This window comes from Thermobia domestica, chromosome 18 (genome assembly GCF_964235325.1).
Source record: "Thermobia domestica chromosome 18, izTheDome1.hap1.1, whole genome shotgun sequence".
Classification (NCBI taxonomy): Eukaryota; Metazoa; Arthropoda; class Insecta; order Zygentoma; family Lepismatidae; genus Thermobia; species Thermobia domestica.
Genome location: NC_137471.1, coordinates 166428210 through 166449054, shown reverse-complemented (window position 1 = coordinate 166449054; position 20845 = coordinate 166428210). Strand labels below are relative to the sequence as shown.

Sequence of the window (20845 nt, the reverse complement as noted above, 5' to 3'; positions counted from 1 at the left end):
AAATTTTTGTCACTGCATTGGCCCTCTGTGTCTATTCTTTCCAAACAAAACTAATATCTTGCCTCACTTTCCACACTTTTGTTTATACTATGCAATATTTATACCAAGTTGTCTTTTTTTTTGTTTTTTGTTTTGTTTCAGCTTTAATAATTATGATTTGACACATCATCTGCAGTACCTCTCAGACCTCGATTCAACTGTCGTCAAATTTGATGCTAGAGGCAGAAGTACACCTGATGCAAGGCGGTAAAGTTCTCGTGCCAAAAAAATGGGATCACAGTAAATGCTTACAGAAGTCCGGGGTGTTCGAAAACTTTTGAGCAGTACTGTATATATATTATAATTAATATATTTAGAAAAATCCTTCGCAATATCCACTCAGTTTACACACATTATTTATCCTAATTAATGCGAATTCGATTATTGGTGTATTTTTTTGTGGCAATACTAACCACAAAAATCAGGGTATTCCTGTATGAAAAAAAACAGACCATAAATCACCCATGCCTATAGATCATACTTACCACGTAATTGTCTAATGAGTCGGTGTAAGTTTCTTCGTTGTCGCCGGCGGAGTCGGATATGACTCCAGTTCCTTTCCGACATTCTTCGTAACGTCTTTGCTGTCGTAATTGCGAAGGTAGTGGTGACAGTTCCTCTTATTTAGTAGCGATTTATTGTAGGTTTAATGTTTAAATTTGCGTTGATACCTTTCTTTTTTTTCTTTATCTTTTTTTAAAAACAAGATGAATCTCTTTTTGGTTAGCGTGAGATGTAGACTTTTGTTGAAGTTCCACTAATTAAGAAATACAAGAAATTCGACAATGAAAGCAGAACAAAATAAATTCAAGTTCAAAATTAAGGTCCAAACAGAGAGTGAAAATCTCAACACATTTTGTTATAATTAGGCGAAGATAAGCTGGAATGTCAAGTTTCTTCTTTCATTTCCATTATATAATATCATTGATAGAACAAATAAATTATTAACTATATGCTTTTCTCTACATGTCTTACAAACTTGTTATCATTATTATTAAAGTGTGAAAAAACACTTCTTATAGTTTGTCGATATAGTTCATTAACGCCTTGTGTAATATAGAAAAAAATGACCAAATTATTTCTTGTGAAATTGTTTTGCTTGCATATGTATTGGCAATATATAGTTGTAACTCAATATACAATGTATGATAACTATTGTTTCACTTTTTAATTTTGTTTCAGGGGATAAAATTTATTTTGATTTTAAAAGCAATGGAAAAACCGTGGCAAATGTTTGGGTCGGTGAAAAGAAGGTGACAGATGGAAGTTTGAAAACTATGGGATTTCTGAATCTTCTCAAATCATGGTGTTCAAAAAGGAATATTCATCCAGAAATTGTCAGAAAATTGGTAAGTTTCTTTTCTTGTGGGTTAGATTTCGTACTGGTATTATTATGAAGATAACAAAAGGGCAGAATTTTTAAGGGATGGAAGTACCGCGGAGATTAAATAAAAGGACATTTTGTTAGCTCGAATTAGTTTCGTTCGAGAGTTATTTGACATCTAAAATCGTAGATATATCACGTTTATATTGTAAAACTTTTCTGGTAGGTAGAGCTAGGTTAATAAAACAAGAGTCTGGCATCGACTCCCACTATAATTTTTTTATAAACTAATAAAATACAATATTATTTACAGATACTAATAAAGTGCTGTAATATAAGGTACAAGGTAAATACAGGTTCCCCTTGACCTGATGGTTTCGGGAACGATAGCTCAGTAGCGTGCTACTTGAGGGGTTGTAAGACACACTGTACTCCGCTGCAAGTGGAGGGGGTTAAGATTCCCGTCAAGGCTCCGCTGCAAGCCAGGCCGGATTGTGGTTAGGGTTCTCCCACTGCTCCACTGCAAGCAGCAAAGAAGTGTAAAGTCTAGGAACTGTTAGCTCCGCAGCAAGCTAAGACTTTAGGGAAGGATAGTTATCTCTTAGACTTTACTGCAAGTCTAATGAGGGAAGACCAATCGAAGACTGGTACCGGTCCGCTGGTTGCTGTCCAATATATAGGCATCCCAGACGGGCGGTGGCGCTCCTGCTGTCCTGTCATCGTGTGATTTGTAGGAGGTGCTGGAGGTCTGTCGTCTGCTACTCCTAGTAATTCCACGTGGTGTGTAGTACTCTGTTGTAAATCCCTGTGGTGATGTTTACAAATAGAATCATATGGCGTTGTTTGTATACAGAAGCACGTGGTGCATTACAGTATACACGCCACAGTTTCCAAAATAGTATGCTATAAGCATTTCTGCCAGAATACTTCGTCAAATAGAGAAGGAAGGACATAGAGAGAAAAGAAGATTAAAGAAAGAGGGGGAGCTAAGAAACATGCATTAGGACATGTTGATTAAAGCATTAATAAATGCATTTTAACGCACTAACTTACACATAAAAGAGACCAAATATTGTTACCCATGTGTTGCACCATGAAGTATTATTTGACTACAGTATTTCGTAAACCTCATTGTTTGCTTACTCTGACGTCCAAATCTTCTAATTACCTCTTGAACCACTTCTTAATTCATGTTTACAACGAATTTAAAAAGTTCGTTGCTCAATTCTCTATGTGTGTGTCTGTGTGTTTCTGTTACTTGCTAATTTTTCAATTTTGAGCCATTCGATAGAGCATCAAAAACTGTCTGAAAGAAGTGATGGAATTTTTCCCGTCACTCGTACTGTTCCTGAGATATTTGCCAAAAACTTGCGATTTCGGGAGATTTAAGGAACCATACCTCGGCAACCGTAAATCATAGAGAGATTATATTTTGCGAATTTTTCAATCTTGTGCCCTCCATTTTGAGCATGTGTCTTCGTAAAATAATATATCGTAGAACGTTTTAACAGATTTCCTCCTCCGTATAAACAAAACACTTTCTCATCACTCCCGATTACATGGTTCCAGAAGTGTTTGGCTTGTTGATATGCGTCTTTGTGAACTCTAAGCGAACATGTATATGTGCATCTGTTAGTTTGACGTGCAAAGCAGAACAAATAATATGAGTATAGTTACGTGTCTCTGCACTGCATTCCAGACCTAAAGTTGTTTTCAGGTTTGTTGCAGCAGCGAACGGGTTTGCTGCGTTAGCTTCAATAATCGAAACATTTTCGTCTTCGGTTGTCACTTGCGGTCTACTCAGTTTCGCTTTAGTTTGTAATCCCTGTTCCCCTTCTGCTTCGAATCGTTCAATTCAATATCTTACTGTTTTAATATCCAAGCCTAATGCTCGGCCAACTTGCTTTTTAGACATTCCAGCTTCGCATATGCAATTATTCTTCCTCTAGTTATAAGAGACAAATAGCCAACTATCTTTGGTTTGTTTTCTTTTTATAAAAGCAATTTGCCGTAGACAACAAACAGTTCTTTTTAAATTCGTTCTGCTAGTGTTCTTGGAGCATTCTCAACTTGTTTCTCTTGCATTCGGAAAGGATAACTTCAACACGTAGGGTTGAAATTACGCAGATTTGTATGCCTTTTTCCTGTTCTTACAATTGGAAACCTGTACAAAAAATATTTTTTGATGAGCATATGGTGTCCGCAATCTTCCTATCTTCAAACAGCAGTGTTCTCATAACCAATAACATTGAACGAGATGAGTGTTATTATAAATTTTATATTGTAGTGTGAAAACAGACTATTAGGGACTCAAGGCTAACATAAAAGCGTTTTCGAGACTATCAAACCACGTAAATGAATCGGTGCATTTCCTAAAACAAACCAACGTTTTGCACGAAATTCATTTGCTTATAGAAAAACAAGTGTATGAATTTTTCTTCATCATCTCAATAAAGGAATAAATTAAACCTGAATAAAGGATAAAGGTAGCCTAGAGAAGCAGTGGGATCACATCATAAAGTACAGTAAACAATAATTTTTTTTTACATATACTGTTACTGCACCTAAATTTCCATAGCGTTCGAATTAGTACACTTCAAAAAATATAACATAGTTGAATCTTAACAAATATCTAAACATTTGCTTGAAAATAGGAGGATAGTGAACACCATACGTCCATCACCAATTGTTCTATATACACTTACTAATTTTCAGAAGAAGTAGAAAGCTTAAAAATCTCTTTAATTTGTGCTTTAAGTGCTGAAGTTATCCTTTTTCCCGTACACAACAGGGAAAACATGAGTAAGGAGCGGTTCAAGAAATAATTCAAAGATTAAAATGACATTAACAAACAATCAGAGAGATTTGGTAAATATTGTTGAAAAACTATAACCTGTACACAACACATGTAGCAATATTTGCTATCTTTTACACTATGTTGGTCAGGGCCGGGTCTACCATATGTGCTACACGTGCATTTGCACAGGACAACAAGTTTCAAGGAGCGGCGAAATCTGTCATTTTATTGTTTAAAATAAATATTTCTTGTTGGAAATAGACTTCATGATAATGGTTGTTAAATTTACTAAGCTGACTTTCTATTTGAATACCACATTCACAGATCACGTTAGGTCGCATTAGTTTAATGTCATATGGATAGTGCTAAAACAAATGATCAAACCAATGCCAGTATCAATTGCTTGATTGTTGTCAATTACAAGAATTCAATTCTCGAACAGTACCCAACACCTGTTCCATTTAGTTAGTTATCACAGTTTTAATATGAAAACTAATCTGTCTTTGTCACAAACAAATTCCTTGTGTATATACTTGTATATATATATATACAGATGGTGATCAGAAAAATGGAAACACCTGTAGTTGGCAACACGTCAGGTGTATGGGTTGGCAGTGGTGTCGTGGCGCCCGCAGCGCCGGACCGCTGGTGGTGGTGTGTTAGGTCGGTCTCCATACTACGTCAGGCGCAGTGGAACAGCAGTGTCCAGTGGCTGCAGCAGACCGAGGTAGTGTAAAATGGGAGACCTCTCAGATTTTCAAAGACGGCAAATTGTTGGTGCGCGGTTATGTGGAGTGAGTGTGACGGCAGTGGCTACTGTGTTAGGTGTCGCGTGGGACAGTGTCGAAGATGATGACAGCCTACACAACACACGGGGAAACCACATCGGGGAAGCGGAACAGTGGTCGGAAGAAAATCATGAGTGACAGGTCACGCCGGGTATTAAAGCGCATTGTCATGCAGAACCGTCGTGTCACTGCGGAGCAAGTGACGGAGGAACTCAATCAGCACCTCCCCCACCCTGTTTCGACAATCACAGTTCGCCGCGAATTACATGACATGAACTTACGGGATCGTGTTGCACGGGCCAAATCGCTCATCAGGGACCATAACGCTTTCGCACGCCGCAAATGGTGCCGCGACCATGCAACTTGGACCGTTGAGGACTGGAAACGTGTGATATGGTCGGATGAGTCATCCTTCACCCTATTCCCAACCACGGGCCGTGTTCATGTGTGGAGAACGCCCAAAGAAGCTTATGATCTGCAGTGTCTCCACCCAACTGTGAAACATGGCGGCGGCTCGGTGATGCTGTGGGCCGCCATGTCATGGTTTTTATTGGGTCCTGTGGTCACACTTAGCGGACGAATCACTGCCAACGATTATGTCGCAATTTTAGGAGACCACTTGCATCATATGGTCCGGATGTTGTTCCCGGACAATGACGCCATCTTCCAGGATGATAATGCACCCATTCACACAGCTAGCGTTGTTGCAGCGTGGTTTGAGGAACATCGGGATGAAGTTCAACACCTCCCCTGGCCCGCCCAATCCCCAGATCTCAACATAATTGAACATCTGTGGTCCGTCTTGGAAACACGACTCCGGCGACGATTTCCACCTCCATCCTCTGTCACAGAACTGGCCGATGCCCTGCACGAGGAATGGTGTAAAATTCCACTTGCTACCATTCACGACCTCTATGCCTCCATCCCACGTCGCATCAAGGCTGTTCTGAAGACGAAAGGTGACCCGACACCATATTAATCTGATAAGTTGCAATTTCGTTCAGGTGTTTCCATTTTTCTGATCACCGTCTGTATATACATGTAGAAGGAAAATTAAGAAATAAAGATAAAAGAGCTAGTTGCACTGGAATTGCAAACTGAGATATTGAAATTGAAGCTCGATATTGAGTTTTATAAAAAGGATTACCATCTTTGCTCTGCAGGTGTTTTTGCTTTATGTTTCACTAACGTAATAGATTATTATGTAAAGAAAGAAAAAAAAAAACACACTGAGATTGTATTTGTAGTGTTTAGAGTTTTCTAAGTGCGAGTGTCTTTTCCCTCTTCTTCGTTCATGATGGGGTAGCATACTTAAAATCCTGGCTTTTAAGATTTGTTCTTTCTGGAGAAACGGGGGACGGCAAATAATTTCACTGTACGGGGCAGCAAATTGCCTAGGGCCGGCCGTGATGTTCGTTCTTCTTTAGTTTTCACCATATTTTCTATTCTTCGTTTGCCCACTAAATGACCCTGTATTCCAATATACTACTGAATCGGACAGTGCTAAACTTCTCTATTTTTCAGTTTTCCTTTGCCTAATTGTTTTCCTTCCTAACTAATGAAGCATACTAACGAAAGTGCTCATTGCCATTGTTTTGCTGCTGTGATTATGTTTCGGTTGTTTTCTGGTCAGTAATTCTGTATATATATATATATATATATATATATATACTAGCTGAACCTGCACTGTCTACACAGTGCATCATTTCAATGTTAGCATAAGTCTCCTTGCCACTTATCACTATACCTTTACATGTTCCTGTACAGACAAGTGAAGGATTGGGAGACTCACAAAGGGAGTGAATTGTTATAGATGCAAGAATTTCGTATTGTAGCATTGTGAAATTATTTACATTCATTTCTAAATTTTCCTACGGAAGAAAGGATAGTTTGAATAGACCTAATTTTGTGTCTGGATATTTCTGTACCTTAGTAACGACCTGGTAACAATGTTAACGTTATGGGCTTAAAATGACCCCTAAACGTTGAGTAGAAAAATAACGTATGTTTTTATTGGAAATCTGAATGAGATGTGGCAAGTCTGCACAAAATTTGGAATCCATCAGCGAAAACGGCACCTTTCTAGAAGTTGTTGTTTCTAAGATCTCATTGTCGAAAAGAAATTAACCACAAACCTATAAACATATCATTTTTATATAGACTAGCTGAACCTGCGCTCTTTACACAGCGCATCATTCACATATGAGCATAACTTCCTTTGTAATTCCTCACATCTGTACATGTCCCTTTGCAGACACAAGTGAAAGACATCTTGATAAAAATCGGTAAGATATACCGTAAAGGGAAGATTTTTTCGATTACACTTTCTATATCTCGCACCGTTTGCAAGATTTGAGCCTACTTCCGGTTGGAGTTTTTAATTAATATATAATCAGTGTTTTCTTTCTTCTTGCATCCAGTATGTAATAAGCAAATACATAGCACACGCAACTAATTATAATGCCAGTGATATATGGTGTTCATTGGGCAAAACACTCTAGACAATAAAGATTCAACTTAGACTGGAGAAATGGTTATCCTTCGTTTTTCATTATAATTTGGCCATGAAACAAGCACCTGGGAGATATGCAACCCCTGTATACAATCATGTTGTGTTGGAATGTATAATGCGTAGGACGTAAAAAGTGTTTTATTTGTTTTTTTTTTTATTAATTTCAACACTTCCAGTGTGCCTGTAAAAATGTAACAAAAAATAATGGCCATGTTTTTTTATTTTTTCTTTTATTTAACTGGACAATCTACGCTTAATTTTCAATCGATCAGTGAAAACGCCATCTTTCTAGAGCCTGTAGTTTGCAAGATCTCATTGTCGAAAGGATTGGCCACAAACACATAAAACGTCCACAAACGTATAGGGGAAGTCAGTTGAATATGAGCATAGTTAATGAAAATACTAATATACCTCAAAAATGATGTACTACAGAAAGTAAAATGTCGCACCAAATGAAAGCCTGACGTTTATCTACAAACGCTAAAAAGTACAAGGTTATACGTACTTTTGTTCGTGAATAATAAACAGGTTAATAAGGTAGGTGCGCAGTGCTCATATTTTCCGTAGTACAAGGATAATATGAGCACTTCGTAGGGCAAATATGAGCAGCATTACATTTCTAATATTTAGACATAAAATACAAAGCAGATTAAAAAAGCTGTACTAAAGAGGAAATAAAACGTAAACGATTACAATAACGAGCAAAAAATAGTTGCATATACACGTAAAACAGTTCATTTCAAGAGTCCTGTCTATTGGTGTGACGTAAATAACTAGGCATTAAATCTGCTACAATAATCACAAACAAGGAACTCAAGGTACTGAACCTTTACACAAAGGACATGATACCACTCTTGGCACATATCACACTTGATCCATTCTTCCCCTTTGGAGTCCTTACTAAACTTTCCTTCACAAATACAGCAAATACTTTCATTCTCTTCACACTGTGTGGATGAGACTGCCCTCTTACTTGGCGTAGCATTTCTGGCGTTTTCTTCAATGAAATTATTATTATCCACGTGAGCTTCAGATTTATTTATAGATGTCTGCAAGCTTTAGATTTATTTATGGATGTCTGCTTGTTCACCTTCTCCGCACACACAAACTGTGACAACACCCATCCCACGTATGGCTGGAGTGATAGATTGGAAATACGAGAAATGTATCCAAGCTGATTATAAACTTGAAGACTGTAGAATTTGTATTATCCATGTTATTACAAATTATGTTATTACGGAATGTCTACTTTAATTAACATCTGCAAAAGCTTCTCACGAGCATTTCTTTCATTACTTTCAAAAGAAATATGTGTGCCCATATTAAACTGAATTCAAAAGCTCATATTTCACGAAAGTTAATGATATTTTAACGTGTTGTGGTTGACAACTCTTTTTATAGAAAAGAAGTGAATAAAAGTCTGGCGTTGTGTTCCTAGACAGATCTGACTATAAATCCAGTGACAAATTATATATAACGCATAGATACCAAGTTTCAGCTTAGTATTCATTACCCTGATTTAACTATAGCTCCAAAAAGCTACACTTTTTTATTCTACGTATCTGTAAACTTGTCTACTATTTCACAACAACTGCAGCGAACGAACTTGGGCTACTCTCTGCAAATTCATGAAAGTCTAAACAATATTACGAACTTTGTTTTTTTCCTTTTGCGCAAGGTATATGTGTGCTGTGTGAGTTTAAGCTTCGTGCTGCTCATATTTTCGGACTGCTCATATTAAACTGACTTCCCCTAGTTTAAAAGAACTCCCTAGATGGCAGCACAATTGATTTGCATTTGTTTTGGAGAAGACTTATTAAAATACAAAGGCTTTGAACAGTAATTTTAAAAAGATAAACTTTATGAAAAAGATCTATTTAAATTATTTATTTATAAAGTACACATACTTCACCTAAAATATTTGTCTTTGTTAAACGTGAAATCACAAATAACCGTAAATGAAAGGTTTGAAATCAGAAGTTAGAGGTTGAACCTCTGGAGTTTTTATTGCTTTTGTAGCATTTTAATAGATAGATAGATAATTTGGATAGCCCTTTCAGAATGGACTTCCGTTGTCATAGAGCGTTTCATGTTCCACGTTCAACCCTTCTTCTCGGTATCGTCCTTTTCAGGGCAATGTATGTAATGATAGTGAAGGTGAACTAAAATTTGCGTCATTTATACAGATTTTAATCAATGGTAGCTGTTCTTTGACAATCGAAACGATTGTTTCCCTAGAACCGAATGCCTGTTGAGCGGAGGCAGAATTTTCGTATCGTAGTATTTCTTGGTAGATAGGATGTTATTTCTACTGATTTCGTTTTCCGAATGAAATAAATAAATAACACGAGTAAATAATATACATATCTCGCAACAATGATATTACCACATGTATATGTTCCAGTTTAACAAAGGTTTTCTTAAGTAGTAGTTGACCTCGTAATCCTTTATCTAAATCTGATTGCGAATGTGAAGTCCCATGTAGATTCTTACTCTTTCTTCCAAGAGACAAACGTCAGTGGGTCGTTATTTGTAAAATGCCTTTTTTCTAATTCCGAAGTCTTATCTTCGGATAACTCATGTATTGTACTCTTGCTCAGATGCAGAGCATTACGAACAGGAAGATGAGAGAGACGTTGGAAACGAGAAGGTAAATCGCGGATGCTGATTCCGGAACTGAAGTCTTTTTTTTATTGTCGTGATTTACTTCGTCACAAACAGCATGTGATGATTTTCAGTAGTACTGAGAAAAATAGTGTTATTTCAGAATATGAAATTTATTTGGAACTTGACAAATCTCGTTTCGTTTTTTGAGACAAGACCAGGGGTAAAAGTGGATCTGAAAAGGTAGGGTGACGCATGACGTCGGGCCGTCCCTCGTGTCTATCTTTGTCCATTGTAATTGTTTAGGAAGTCGAGGGACGCTATAGATTTTTTTTTTTTGGAAGTGAGAGACGGCGTCCTCTGTGTTCCCCCTCACTTTTATCCTTGGATAACACTAGAAGTTTCTAAAGTCTCATGAACAGCACAGTTCACTCAAATATTAGATCTCAAACACTGTTTTATGTTACATGAGTCATAGAATGAAACCATAAATTGATAAAGTGAGCATTCGAACATAATAATTAGCATTTGAAATAAAATGAAAATGAAATCTTTATAAGTTCTACGTCGCACGGATATAACGGGAAGGTTAAAGCAGACGGTGATGATGAGGAATAATTGAAATGGTGGAAGGAAACGGGAGAACCCCGAGAAAACCCACGCACACGCACAAAGTTCACTTGGTGCGAGCTGGAATCCAACCAAGGGTCCCATGCACCGGAGGTGAACGCTCTACCACTGAGCCACTGCGGCCCCCGCGATTAGCATTTATCAATATTTAAAGATACGTAAGTTGTTACCGTGGACCTCTCGAGATACAGAAGAATTCTGATGACTTTTGTAGATGAAATTAAGGGAAATCTCAGGTCATAAATATTCTACGAGAATTTACCCAAAGCAAAATGAGACGAGAAAAGCTTTCCGACAGTCGAGACGACAAAAAAACAAGTCTTCGGAAATTGAGACGAGATGATACTTCTCCAAAATATACAAAAATGAGACGGGAAACCTTATTTCTCGTCGCGTCTCTCTCTCTTTTTCAACATTACTTGTGACTGGATGGAAGGAACGCATTCCTTCTGAACATTGATAAATACACACACATAGGAAGTTATCAAAATGATGACGGCATACAGAACTTGTGGCAAATAATTGGAAACAACATGTATTGACTACGTAATCTTTATGAGTTAGTAACACTGAACATCCGTGCAGTCCTACTTCCTTGTGTTACTGCTGTGTTGGATGATGATAGAAATGGAGACGATAAGATACAGACTCATGTGTAGAATAAGCCAGATTTTGTGGTGCAAAATGAGAAACATCTCTGATTGTGAAATTCTGTAAATTGTAAGTGCAAGTGAAGGCTTAGTTGAAGCAAGTGTATCCAAGATAGGAAATATGTTGTGTTTCGAGAGCAACAATTACCAAGATGACAGCATACAGAGCTCGTGGCAAAACGTCATGAGGAAAAAGGGCGGAACATTTAGAGGCTTGGAAAAGGTTGGAGAAACTGGGATTACACGAGAAGATATATATTAGCAATCCTAAATAAATTGACTTGTTAAAGCATAAAATCAGTTTGTATCATTTTGGATTAAAGTAGGTAAAACTTAAACTTACAAAGATTGAAACGGTGATTTGACTGGACCGGGACTCAAATTCAGGATCTCTGGCATACTATGCCGATGCATTAACCATTACGCCAAACAGTCCGTTTCTCAGAACAGCCAAATACTCTGTCACTCATGCAGTCGGTACTCTTTACTCAGACAACATTAATATAGGTAAGACTTCCTCTACAATTTATCTTACCTGCTTTCTAACAATAAGAGGGGTCGTATCGTTTAACTCCGACTTTGTTTCTAAGATATCAGGTGGAAATATCTTGGAAATAAAGCGATTTCGGACTCCTTGCTAAAATTATGTAAAGCGTACAATTTTTATTCTCTTTCCTTGAGCAGTATTATTGTCTTTCAGACTTTCACTTTATTTCTTTTTCACTCTTGTTGAATGCGAAAGAAAAAAGATTAAGAATTTAACTACTTTTTAAAATTATTAAACCTTATCCAGTGATAATTCGGCAACTAATCACAGAAACTTCAAGTTTACTTTTACTATCTTCAGACAGCATGCTAATTGCTAAGGAGTATTGATAGTCATCTCACTTGAAATTTTTATTCGTGAATACTTCTTGCACCTTTTAAGTTTTCATCTCTCCCCTTGAGACTTACTCATAGAAGATGAAACATACTAAGAAAATATAAGGAAATTAATTTACCGGGGAAGAGCAGTGAAAATATATCTGGTCCAATCTTTTACTGTGATTGCTTACGAAGGCAGTGTTGCTAGATCTGAAGATTAAAAAGTAGCAGATTTACCTACTTGTGGCCCAAACATGAAAATGTCAGATATTACACGTCAGATGTCTGGATTGACAATGGTCAAGCGGCGACAGCAGTTTCGGACTGTTGATGGTGGTGGTGTTTTAGGGCAAACTCCATAGTATGTCAGCTACAGTAAACTACAGTGTGCAATGAAGGGGCCGCGGTGACTCAGTGGTAGAGCGTTCACCTCTGGTGCTTGGGGTCCCGGGTTCGATCCCAGCCCCCGCCAAGTGAACTTTGTGGTGGACAAACATCGTGTGCGTGGGTTTTCTCGGGGTTCTCCCGTTTCCTCCCACTTTCTTCATTCCACCAGTTCATTCATTACTCATCATCACCGTCTCCTTTAGCCTAACCGGCATAACCGTGGGACATAAAACTCAAAGATTTCATTTTTTTACAGTGTGCAATGAACAGGCAGGCGGTGATAATGTAAAATGGATGATTTATTTTAGTTTCAAGGAGACATGTGTGCTTCAGTCAGTTTTATGGGCTCTGAAATACACTTTACAACTTTTACAGTAACGTTTATTCACTGTTATTTCTCACTTTTTTTAATTCATTTGCTAAATTCTTTATCTGGGAGCCATGAATTTTAGAAGATTTATTGTATGTAACTTCATTTACTGATTATGTTAATATGAGCAATACAGTAACACAATTAAATTTGCGATGTTCATGTTTACATGACGCTCCATAATTATTAGGCCCTGCAACAGCGCAAACTTAATAAAAGTCTAGTGTTGTCAGATCTAGAGATTAAAAAGTACTGAAACAAGAATTGAACTACTATCGAACATGTTAGTTTTAGTAAAACTATTGTTCAATGTGAATAGAATACTCAATAAACAAATATTTTATTGTATTATACCAGGTTATCATAAAATAAGTATCGCTGTTCAGAGAACTCTGTAGACGTAACCACTCGGCAGAATGAAACCAAACTTGCTAGGAGTAGATTTGAGAACTTGCAGAAGCGATCGGTGTACAAAATAAAATTAGTTCCAGTTTTCACCATCAGAGATAATTGTGGCGCTGTACGATACCAAGCAAGTGCAGCAAAGAAGAAAAACGAGATGCTAAATGAGAAGAAAGACTGTAATTACCTCTCGTGTAGGTCTCGTGGCATTGATTACCAATGCTATTAATACCCCGTGGTCAATGGCGGATTTACGAAGGTAGGGGGCTTTTGAGCTGAAGCGTCCCTTTAAAATTCTTGACTATTTTACAAAACGAAATTAAATGTTAGTCTTTCCTGTGCTCACAAACTTCAAGCTTCCCCCAAAATTCCAGGAAAAGATTAATGTCAAATCTCGCCTCCAGAGGCTATTTATTGTGTTTCTGTTCAATGTTAAGTATGGTAAGTGTGGTATGGAAGACAAATGATATTGATATTCAATGAAATAAAGGCCTAATTATGGCCCCGTGCAACGCGTGGCATTGATTTGTACACCTAAGTAATAACCCCGTGGTGTAGTGATGTGTTATGGGCGATGATGGTGATGTGGAGTTCTTCCCAAAGGCAGGTCTTCGACGTGAAGATTCCTGGAAAAGGAAACCCATGGTGACTAGTACCGTATGAGGTGATGATGACGTTCTAAGGACGGGACCTACAGGTTAACATGGGATCTGATTCATGTCTTCACCGGAAATCGAACCCGGGACCACTTGATCACAAGGCAACGAGTGTGGGAAGAAAAAAGAAGCAAACATCGGATCACCATCAATTCCCTTCTGGCACATAGTGACTCCCAAACTCGTATCCCTGAAACGCATGCAGGCAAAGTAAGCACCTGGAGAGGTAATTGCAGCCTTTCTTATCATTTAGCATTATTAATGTCGTTCTTCTTTCACGCTGCACTTAATTGGCGTTGTACAGCGCCATAATTACCTCTGGTGGCGAAAATTGGAACTAATTTTGTTTTCTACACCAATAGCTTCTGCACGTTCCCAAATATAATCCTATGAAGTGTGGTTGCATTCTGTAAAGTGGCTACGTCTTCAGAGTTCTCTGAACAGCGATACTTATTTTATGATAACCTGGTATAAAACTAATAGTTCGTGATAAAAAGTAGCGTATTCTTAAGTTATAGCCTGCAGATAATTAAAGGTAGCCCCAAAAATAGCGTGTCGCCCAATTTGAAATTTTGGTAGCGAGGATACTTTAAAAAAATCGCCCAATCCGCTACTTGTAGCGCAATCTGGTAACACTGCGTAAAGTTGCAGTACGGCTCGATGTAAAATCACAATATGTAACTTTACCGTTCTGTCCCAGTAAGTTCTTGATGCTTTTCACTTCTGATTTATTCTCTGTGAACCACGATCCCAGGGCAGAGTCGAAACTCAAGGATTGTTCATGATATTCTCGCCGATCATCTGTCGTGAGTAGAAAGTGTTTTAGTAATAGTTACCGAACTTTAATGTTCATTTAGGTTTCTTTTATTTTTATAATAACTGGGTGAATAAAGTGACTTAAGTTATAGTTGGACTTAGTAAGATGACCGAATACAGTGAAGCCTATGTTGGCCATCATCAGTTGCATTGAAAGTGGCCAAGTTAGTTGGCCAACTTACAGAAGAAAAGGCATTTGGGGCAAAAACTATTATAGATCATAATATAAGCACTACGAAAAGTATTCCAAATCTGACCAAAATGAAGAACACCCATAACTTAATAAATCAGTCTGGAGCGAACTACCAAATGCCTTTCAATATAGAATATGAATGATAGGTAATCCTTAAATGGCACCGGTCTGTTCATACGGTAGAGTTACTAAACTAACTACTGGAGGCACAATTGGCGCCGCAAACACGTTGCTCTTTCAACCACCTGATATATGGGAAAAGGACGCTTGTATGGGATTGTGTGTAATGAATGATGTTTGTTTAGAGAAAGAAACTGTCAATTTCTTCTACGGCTTATCACTGTTCGGAGAGATTTAAAAGAGAAAATGATACACCGTTTCATGCTTAAGGTACACGTACCTTGAGGGATCGGAAAATGATTTATCTGTAATGTGTAAAATCAAGGCTGTTGTCGTGACCCATTTACTGGTTCCTCAACTGCAATGACCTTGCTCAGTAACATCAAAAGCTAAAGTTTGTATTGTTTAAATTATGCATGAGAGGAGGTTTATAATTCCCTAGAAAACTTCAAAGTAACTGATAACTTATCTACAGAAGGTTAGTGACATATAGCCACAATAAGCTGACAAATTACACCAAACGTAGGGAAGACCACAAGTGAAAGTATGGCTGCAGAAAGGAGTAAATATGTTTAATACAGCGATCATTGTTCATTATTAATTAAAACATTTAGTGGTTTTTTTTTTTTTTTTTTTTTTTTTTTTTTCTTTTAATAACACACACGATATTACAAAGTGATTGAAGCCATATGATGCATCGATGTGCTACAGTTTAAGCTTTGCTGTCATTTTCTGTTTTACTCCACTTAATCTAAATAAAACTAAGAAGTAACACAAGGTTTTATGAAAGTGTAATATATAAATAAAATATATATAAATTAATCATGCTGCATAAAATAATAGGCACTAAGAAATATGCATAAACAACGTGTTTGAATTGATTGATTAGACTTCTTTCTTCAGCTCCAAGGCTATATTAAGCGGAACTACTTGCCACAGTGGAATTCGAACCACTGCTCAGGTTTGTATTGGGCAAGCACTTCACCATGGATCAAAGTCGTAACCAAACGCATAGCTCCCTCGTGGCTATATAATTAGCATATGCGTTTTTGGCGCGAGAGACCCGGGTTCGATTCCTTGTAGATGTCCATGTAGTTCGTTTTCCATATTAAGCTGTAGGTTCACGTGTCATATACCCTCGTTACCTACAGGTTTGCTAAATTCAATCAAAACCAAACGCGTTGAGCACTTAACCCCAAAGATGAGTATATCCAAATGAGTAGTTTAATCCATTCATGAAACGGTAACTTTTTCAGTGTCTTAATTCTTGATTTTACTGAAGTAATCTCTTACTGTAGCCAAAAATGTATTTATAGATTGATGTGATGTCTGTTAATAATAATGATTTCGATCTTAATTTATTTCAAGTGAAAATATAACCTTGGAATCTAATGTACAATAACGAATCACTCATTTATTGAATCCATGTCGTGTTAAGGAATAGTTCTAAACAGTGATGATTTAGGGTTGGCCCTGGGGAGATTTTTTTTTTTTTTTTTTTTTTTTAACCCCGGAGCAAAGAAATTCCCCGAAGTATTTCTCAACCAGGATCACGAGTATTTTTGCACCACGAGTTTCATCACCTGTTTTTCTCCAGTCTCCTTCCGAGAGATATTTTCTGAAATCATCACTGATTTTACGTACTAAAGAAAGAAAGAAAAAAAAGATTGTGAAATGATCCTCCTCCGATCAAGAAGTTGAACACAAAAATCAAAGTAATTTTTTGAACAACGTCAGCAGCCTCATTTTTCCACTCGAAATGACCATGCAGTTGCTAGTGAGTTTCCTGGAATTCATGTACACGTGCGTATATTCATTAACCAAACTTGTAGTTAAGAACCTTTGATGTATAAAGGTAACCAAGAAAGTTCTGTCACTTTTTGTGGAGGTATGTGTTCAATTGACCCTCACACCGTGAGTTGAATGCAAATGGAGATAAAGCGAAAGTCAGTTGTTGGTGTGAGTATATCCAACATAGTTACTATCTGGTTGTGGCAGTTCAGTTACACCGTGAACTTGTATAAGAACAGAGTGAACATGGGACCCTAACAGAGCGTCATAAGGGCGTATATGCTGTACGAGTTCAAACGGGTCAAACGCCACTGCGGCGAGGCGGAAGATATGACAGGCCTTTGATGAGAGTGTCGTGACTACACGGACAGTGGAACGGTGGTTTAACAAGTTTAAGGACGGTGACGAAACACTCAAAGACGCACCACGTGCCGCAAAGCCAACACATGTACAAAATTGAGATCTTCAGGCAGCAATTGAGGCGAACAGTGCCAGACATGTGAGGAACTGGGACTACAGTTCAGTGTGAGTTCTTTGCTGTCTCGTCTGGGGAAGGAGCCATGTCTGGACAGGGTGTTGACATGTAATGAGAAGTGGGTCCTGTATGAAGCTACACGGCCCCGTCATCATTCGTTAGCATCCCGTTAACCGGTTCCAAAACAGCCGAAACCAGCACTGCACCAGAAGAAGGTCCTCCTGTGTGTTGTTGGTCTACTCGCAGCATCGTGTATCGGGAACTGCTACCAACATGTCAGAGCATCAATGCAACTGTGTACTGTCAGCAGTTGAGCCGTGCTAAAAAAAACTCGAAACTCTGGAGCCAGCACTTCTGAATCGCAAAGGACAACGCTAAGCCCCATGTGGCTAGGGTGACCCGGGAGACCATTCTACGCCTTGAATGGGAAACACTATTGCATCCGCCATACTCCCTGGACATTGCACCATTCGATTATCCCTGGTCCATTTTTTGGACAATCACCTTAGAGAACGCCAGTTCAAATCCCTAGTAGAAGTGCAAAATGCAGTTGATAGTTTCTTCGCTTCACGACCCACCAAGTTCTACCGCGATGGAATTCATAGCCTTCCTAAACGTTGGCAGAAGGTCGTCGATGGTAATGGGGAGTATTTTTAATCGTCCAGGTACGTCTTAGGTGACGAACGATGTTCGAAGGTGGTGGGTGAAAAAGTGACAAAACTTTTTTGGTTACCTTTATATATATACATTAGTCAAATTTTTTATTAGTCCTTCCAATGGATCATATCGGAAGAATCCTTCCGTCATGAACTCCCGTCGCAACTTTATTTTCTGACCACAGCCAAGACGCTAAAATACTGATTTTGTCTGTTTCACATGTATTAAGGCATTTTGTTTCTCGGTATTCGTAATAATTAAATGACGAGTAAGTACATTAAAATTTTTATCAGATACTTGCGCATATTTCAATGACATAATTCATTTTCTAAGCAATACATTATTACTCATAGGAGTGGAAACATGATTAGTAGACTGAAATAGTGTGACGTCACATCTTTTTCGTTGCCGTGATGATCGTCATTTTATTTTCTAAGGAACAAGTAGCGTAAATACCTAAAGGACCTAAATGCAAAGTGAAAACAATAATGAAATATTTCGGAATTACAAACATTAAAGTGAATGAAATATTTAATATGAATAATCAGTGAAACTAAATAAACAGAGATATAGAAAAAGAAAATGAGTAAACAAATGTACTCATCTTGTTCATAATCAGATATTAATCGTAAATAATTCTGGAAAATTTTTGATTCATTAAGTATCATAAGTATAAGTATCATAACATTGCACACGTAAACAGAATTAATGTTTGTTAAGAATATATGCTAAACTATTCATAACTGGATCCTTTTTTATTATATATATATATATATATATATATATTTATTTTTTTAAGTTGATAGGGAATGTAAGAAAAGATCTGACCTATATCTACTGATAATCCGGATTGAAAATTTCTGAAGGCTTGCTTTCCCTCCCTTTCATTTGTAATATTGTAGACATTAATATTGTACACTTCCATTATCAAGAATGGACATAAGAAAAGTAAATGTTCCAATAATTAAGATTGTTTTAAAAGATTTTTTTTCTTTTCAAAAATCGTATATTTTTAGAATTTTCCTTATGTCGACAGTTCGTCAATCTACATCTTAGAGAGTTTATATTGTGTATAATTGCTTCTTAAGGTGCATTACATGATAGTGACGTTTACATTAATTATTTGATTTCTACCTTATCGCTTAGAGATGTGGCACTTTTAGAAATAAGTTCCTTAGATATTAGTTTTTCTTTATAAATTTTCTTGATTTTATTCGTAGCTTCCATATTCTAAATTTGTACCCTTTCCCACCAACTTTATTAGTCTTTAAAACATTTTATAATTGTAAATAAATTTTACATCCGGTGCCCTTGTTTGTACTAGACTTTAAAATACACCATTCGCTTCACGCGTTTATATCGAAGAAGAAGAAGAAAACACATGGTGATCACCATGGTGACGGAAAGGAAATGACTACATCACTATTTCAGTCTATTTGTAGAAGTCTTCTGGGAATCTCTACTGTATAGTAGAAAACATTATTATTAATTACAAAGGGAGATTATCCCTCATATTGTCTTCCACATTAAGCTTAGAATATTCGTGGCAGTTGAATCATATGCTAAATATTTCTACGTATTTTATTTTAAAAAGTAATGTATAGATTAACATGTTTCACGTACATACAATATATTAACACAATTAAATATTACTTCTTTGTTTTATCAAGACTAACAGCGCAACTGAAATTAAAGCTAAATAGCTTATTTTAATATGCAGATAGAAGAACGTGCATCGAATGAGGTGTACAGTCTGAAATATTTATTTTGTCCTTGTATCATTTGTACTCGTGTGTTTATGTAAATAGTTTTTCTTACTCCACTTTGAGATAACTGCCTTAATGAATTTATAAAAAGCAATAAAGACACTGAATTATTTTATGCTCCGAAAATACGATTCCCTTTTAATCCATTAGTAATATTGTATAATATTTTTAAATAATTGATGTTTCAAGCGAGTTCTGGTCGAAATTTTGTTAGATCTTCACCTGATAACACTGCTTACATATTGAAACAAATAGCAAGTGCCATACAAGCGGCAAAACTAAATGACTGTTCAATTGGCAACGGGCTAACAGCTGGAATCACATAGAAAGTGACATCAATTGTGCCTCTACTTGTTTAATAACTCAGTGGTTCATACACTCGCCGACAATACCGTTGCCTCCTTGCTCTTGAAAATTTTGCTTTTAATACGAAACAGTGAAAGATGCTTTTGAAAGGTTTCTAACCCTTATAAATTCCTCCCTTTTTGAGGTAAATTTTAAACTTTCAGGGAAGCAGATACTGCTTCATTGCTATTTATCGTAGGATCATGTTTCATAACTCATTTTTTCACAATAGAACGGTACTACTCGCATGCCCATATCATACACCAGAAACGGGAAATTACGGAAAATGTGGGAAATTTTCGGAAAAAATACTTTTTTTGAAACCTTTGCGAACCTCGGGCCCCGGCACAGGTTGACGTACGTACAGATAATAATAATAATAATAATAATAATAATAATAATAATAATAATAATAAACCGCCTGTTCTAGGACCTAAATAAGCAGTCAAAGACAAAACTGCATTATGGTACGAAAACGTACTATGGATCTTATAGGGGCTAAAAATGAACATTACTTATGTCTAACATCGGAGTAGAATTTAGCATCACAGCATAAGAGTAACGTTGCTTTAACGTGGCTATATTCCAATATAGGCAGGTGGCCCACTTACAGAGTAATATGAGTAATGCATATCTTACGGGAAATTGCAGGTTCCATA

At 37.1% G+C, this 20845-nt stretch overlaps 1 protein-coding gene across 2 annotated transcripts in view; it reads left to right on the top strand.

The window, feature by feature from the left end:
• Nucleotides 1-20845, top strand: part of LOC145675655 (uncharacterized) — a 56685-nt gene that overhangs the window by 14731 nt on the left and 21109 nt on the right. For both annotated transcript variants that reach the window (XM_081746222.1, XM_081746223.1), the window contains one exon: nucleotides 1222-1388. In XM_081746222.1, the coding sequence (XP_081602348.1) occupies nucleotides 1222-1388 (167 nt within the window). The remainder of the gene's footprint in view (nucleotides 1-1221; nucleotides 1389-20845) is intronic.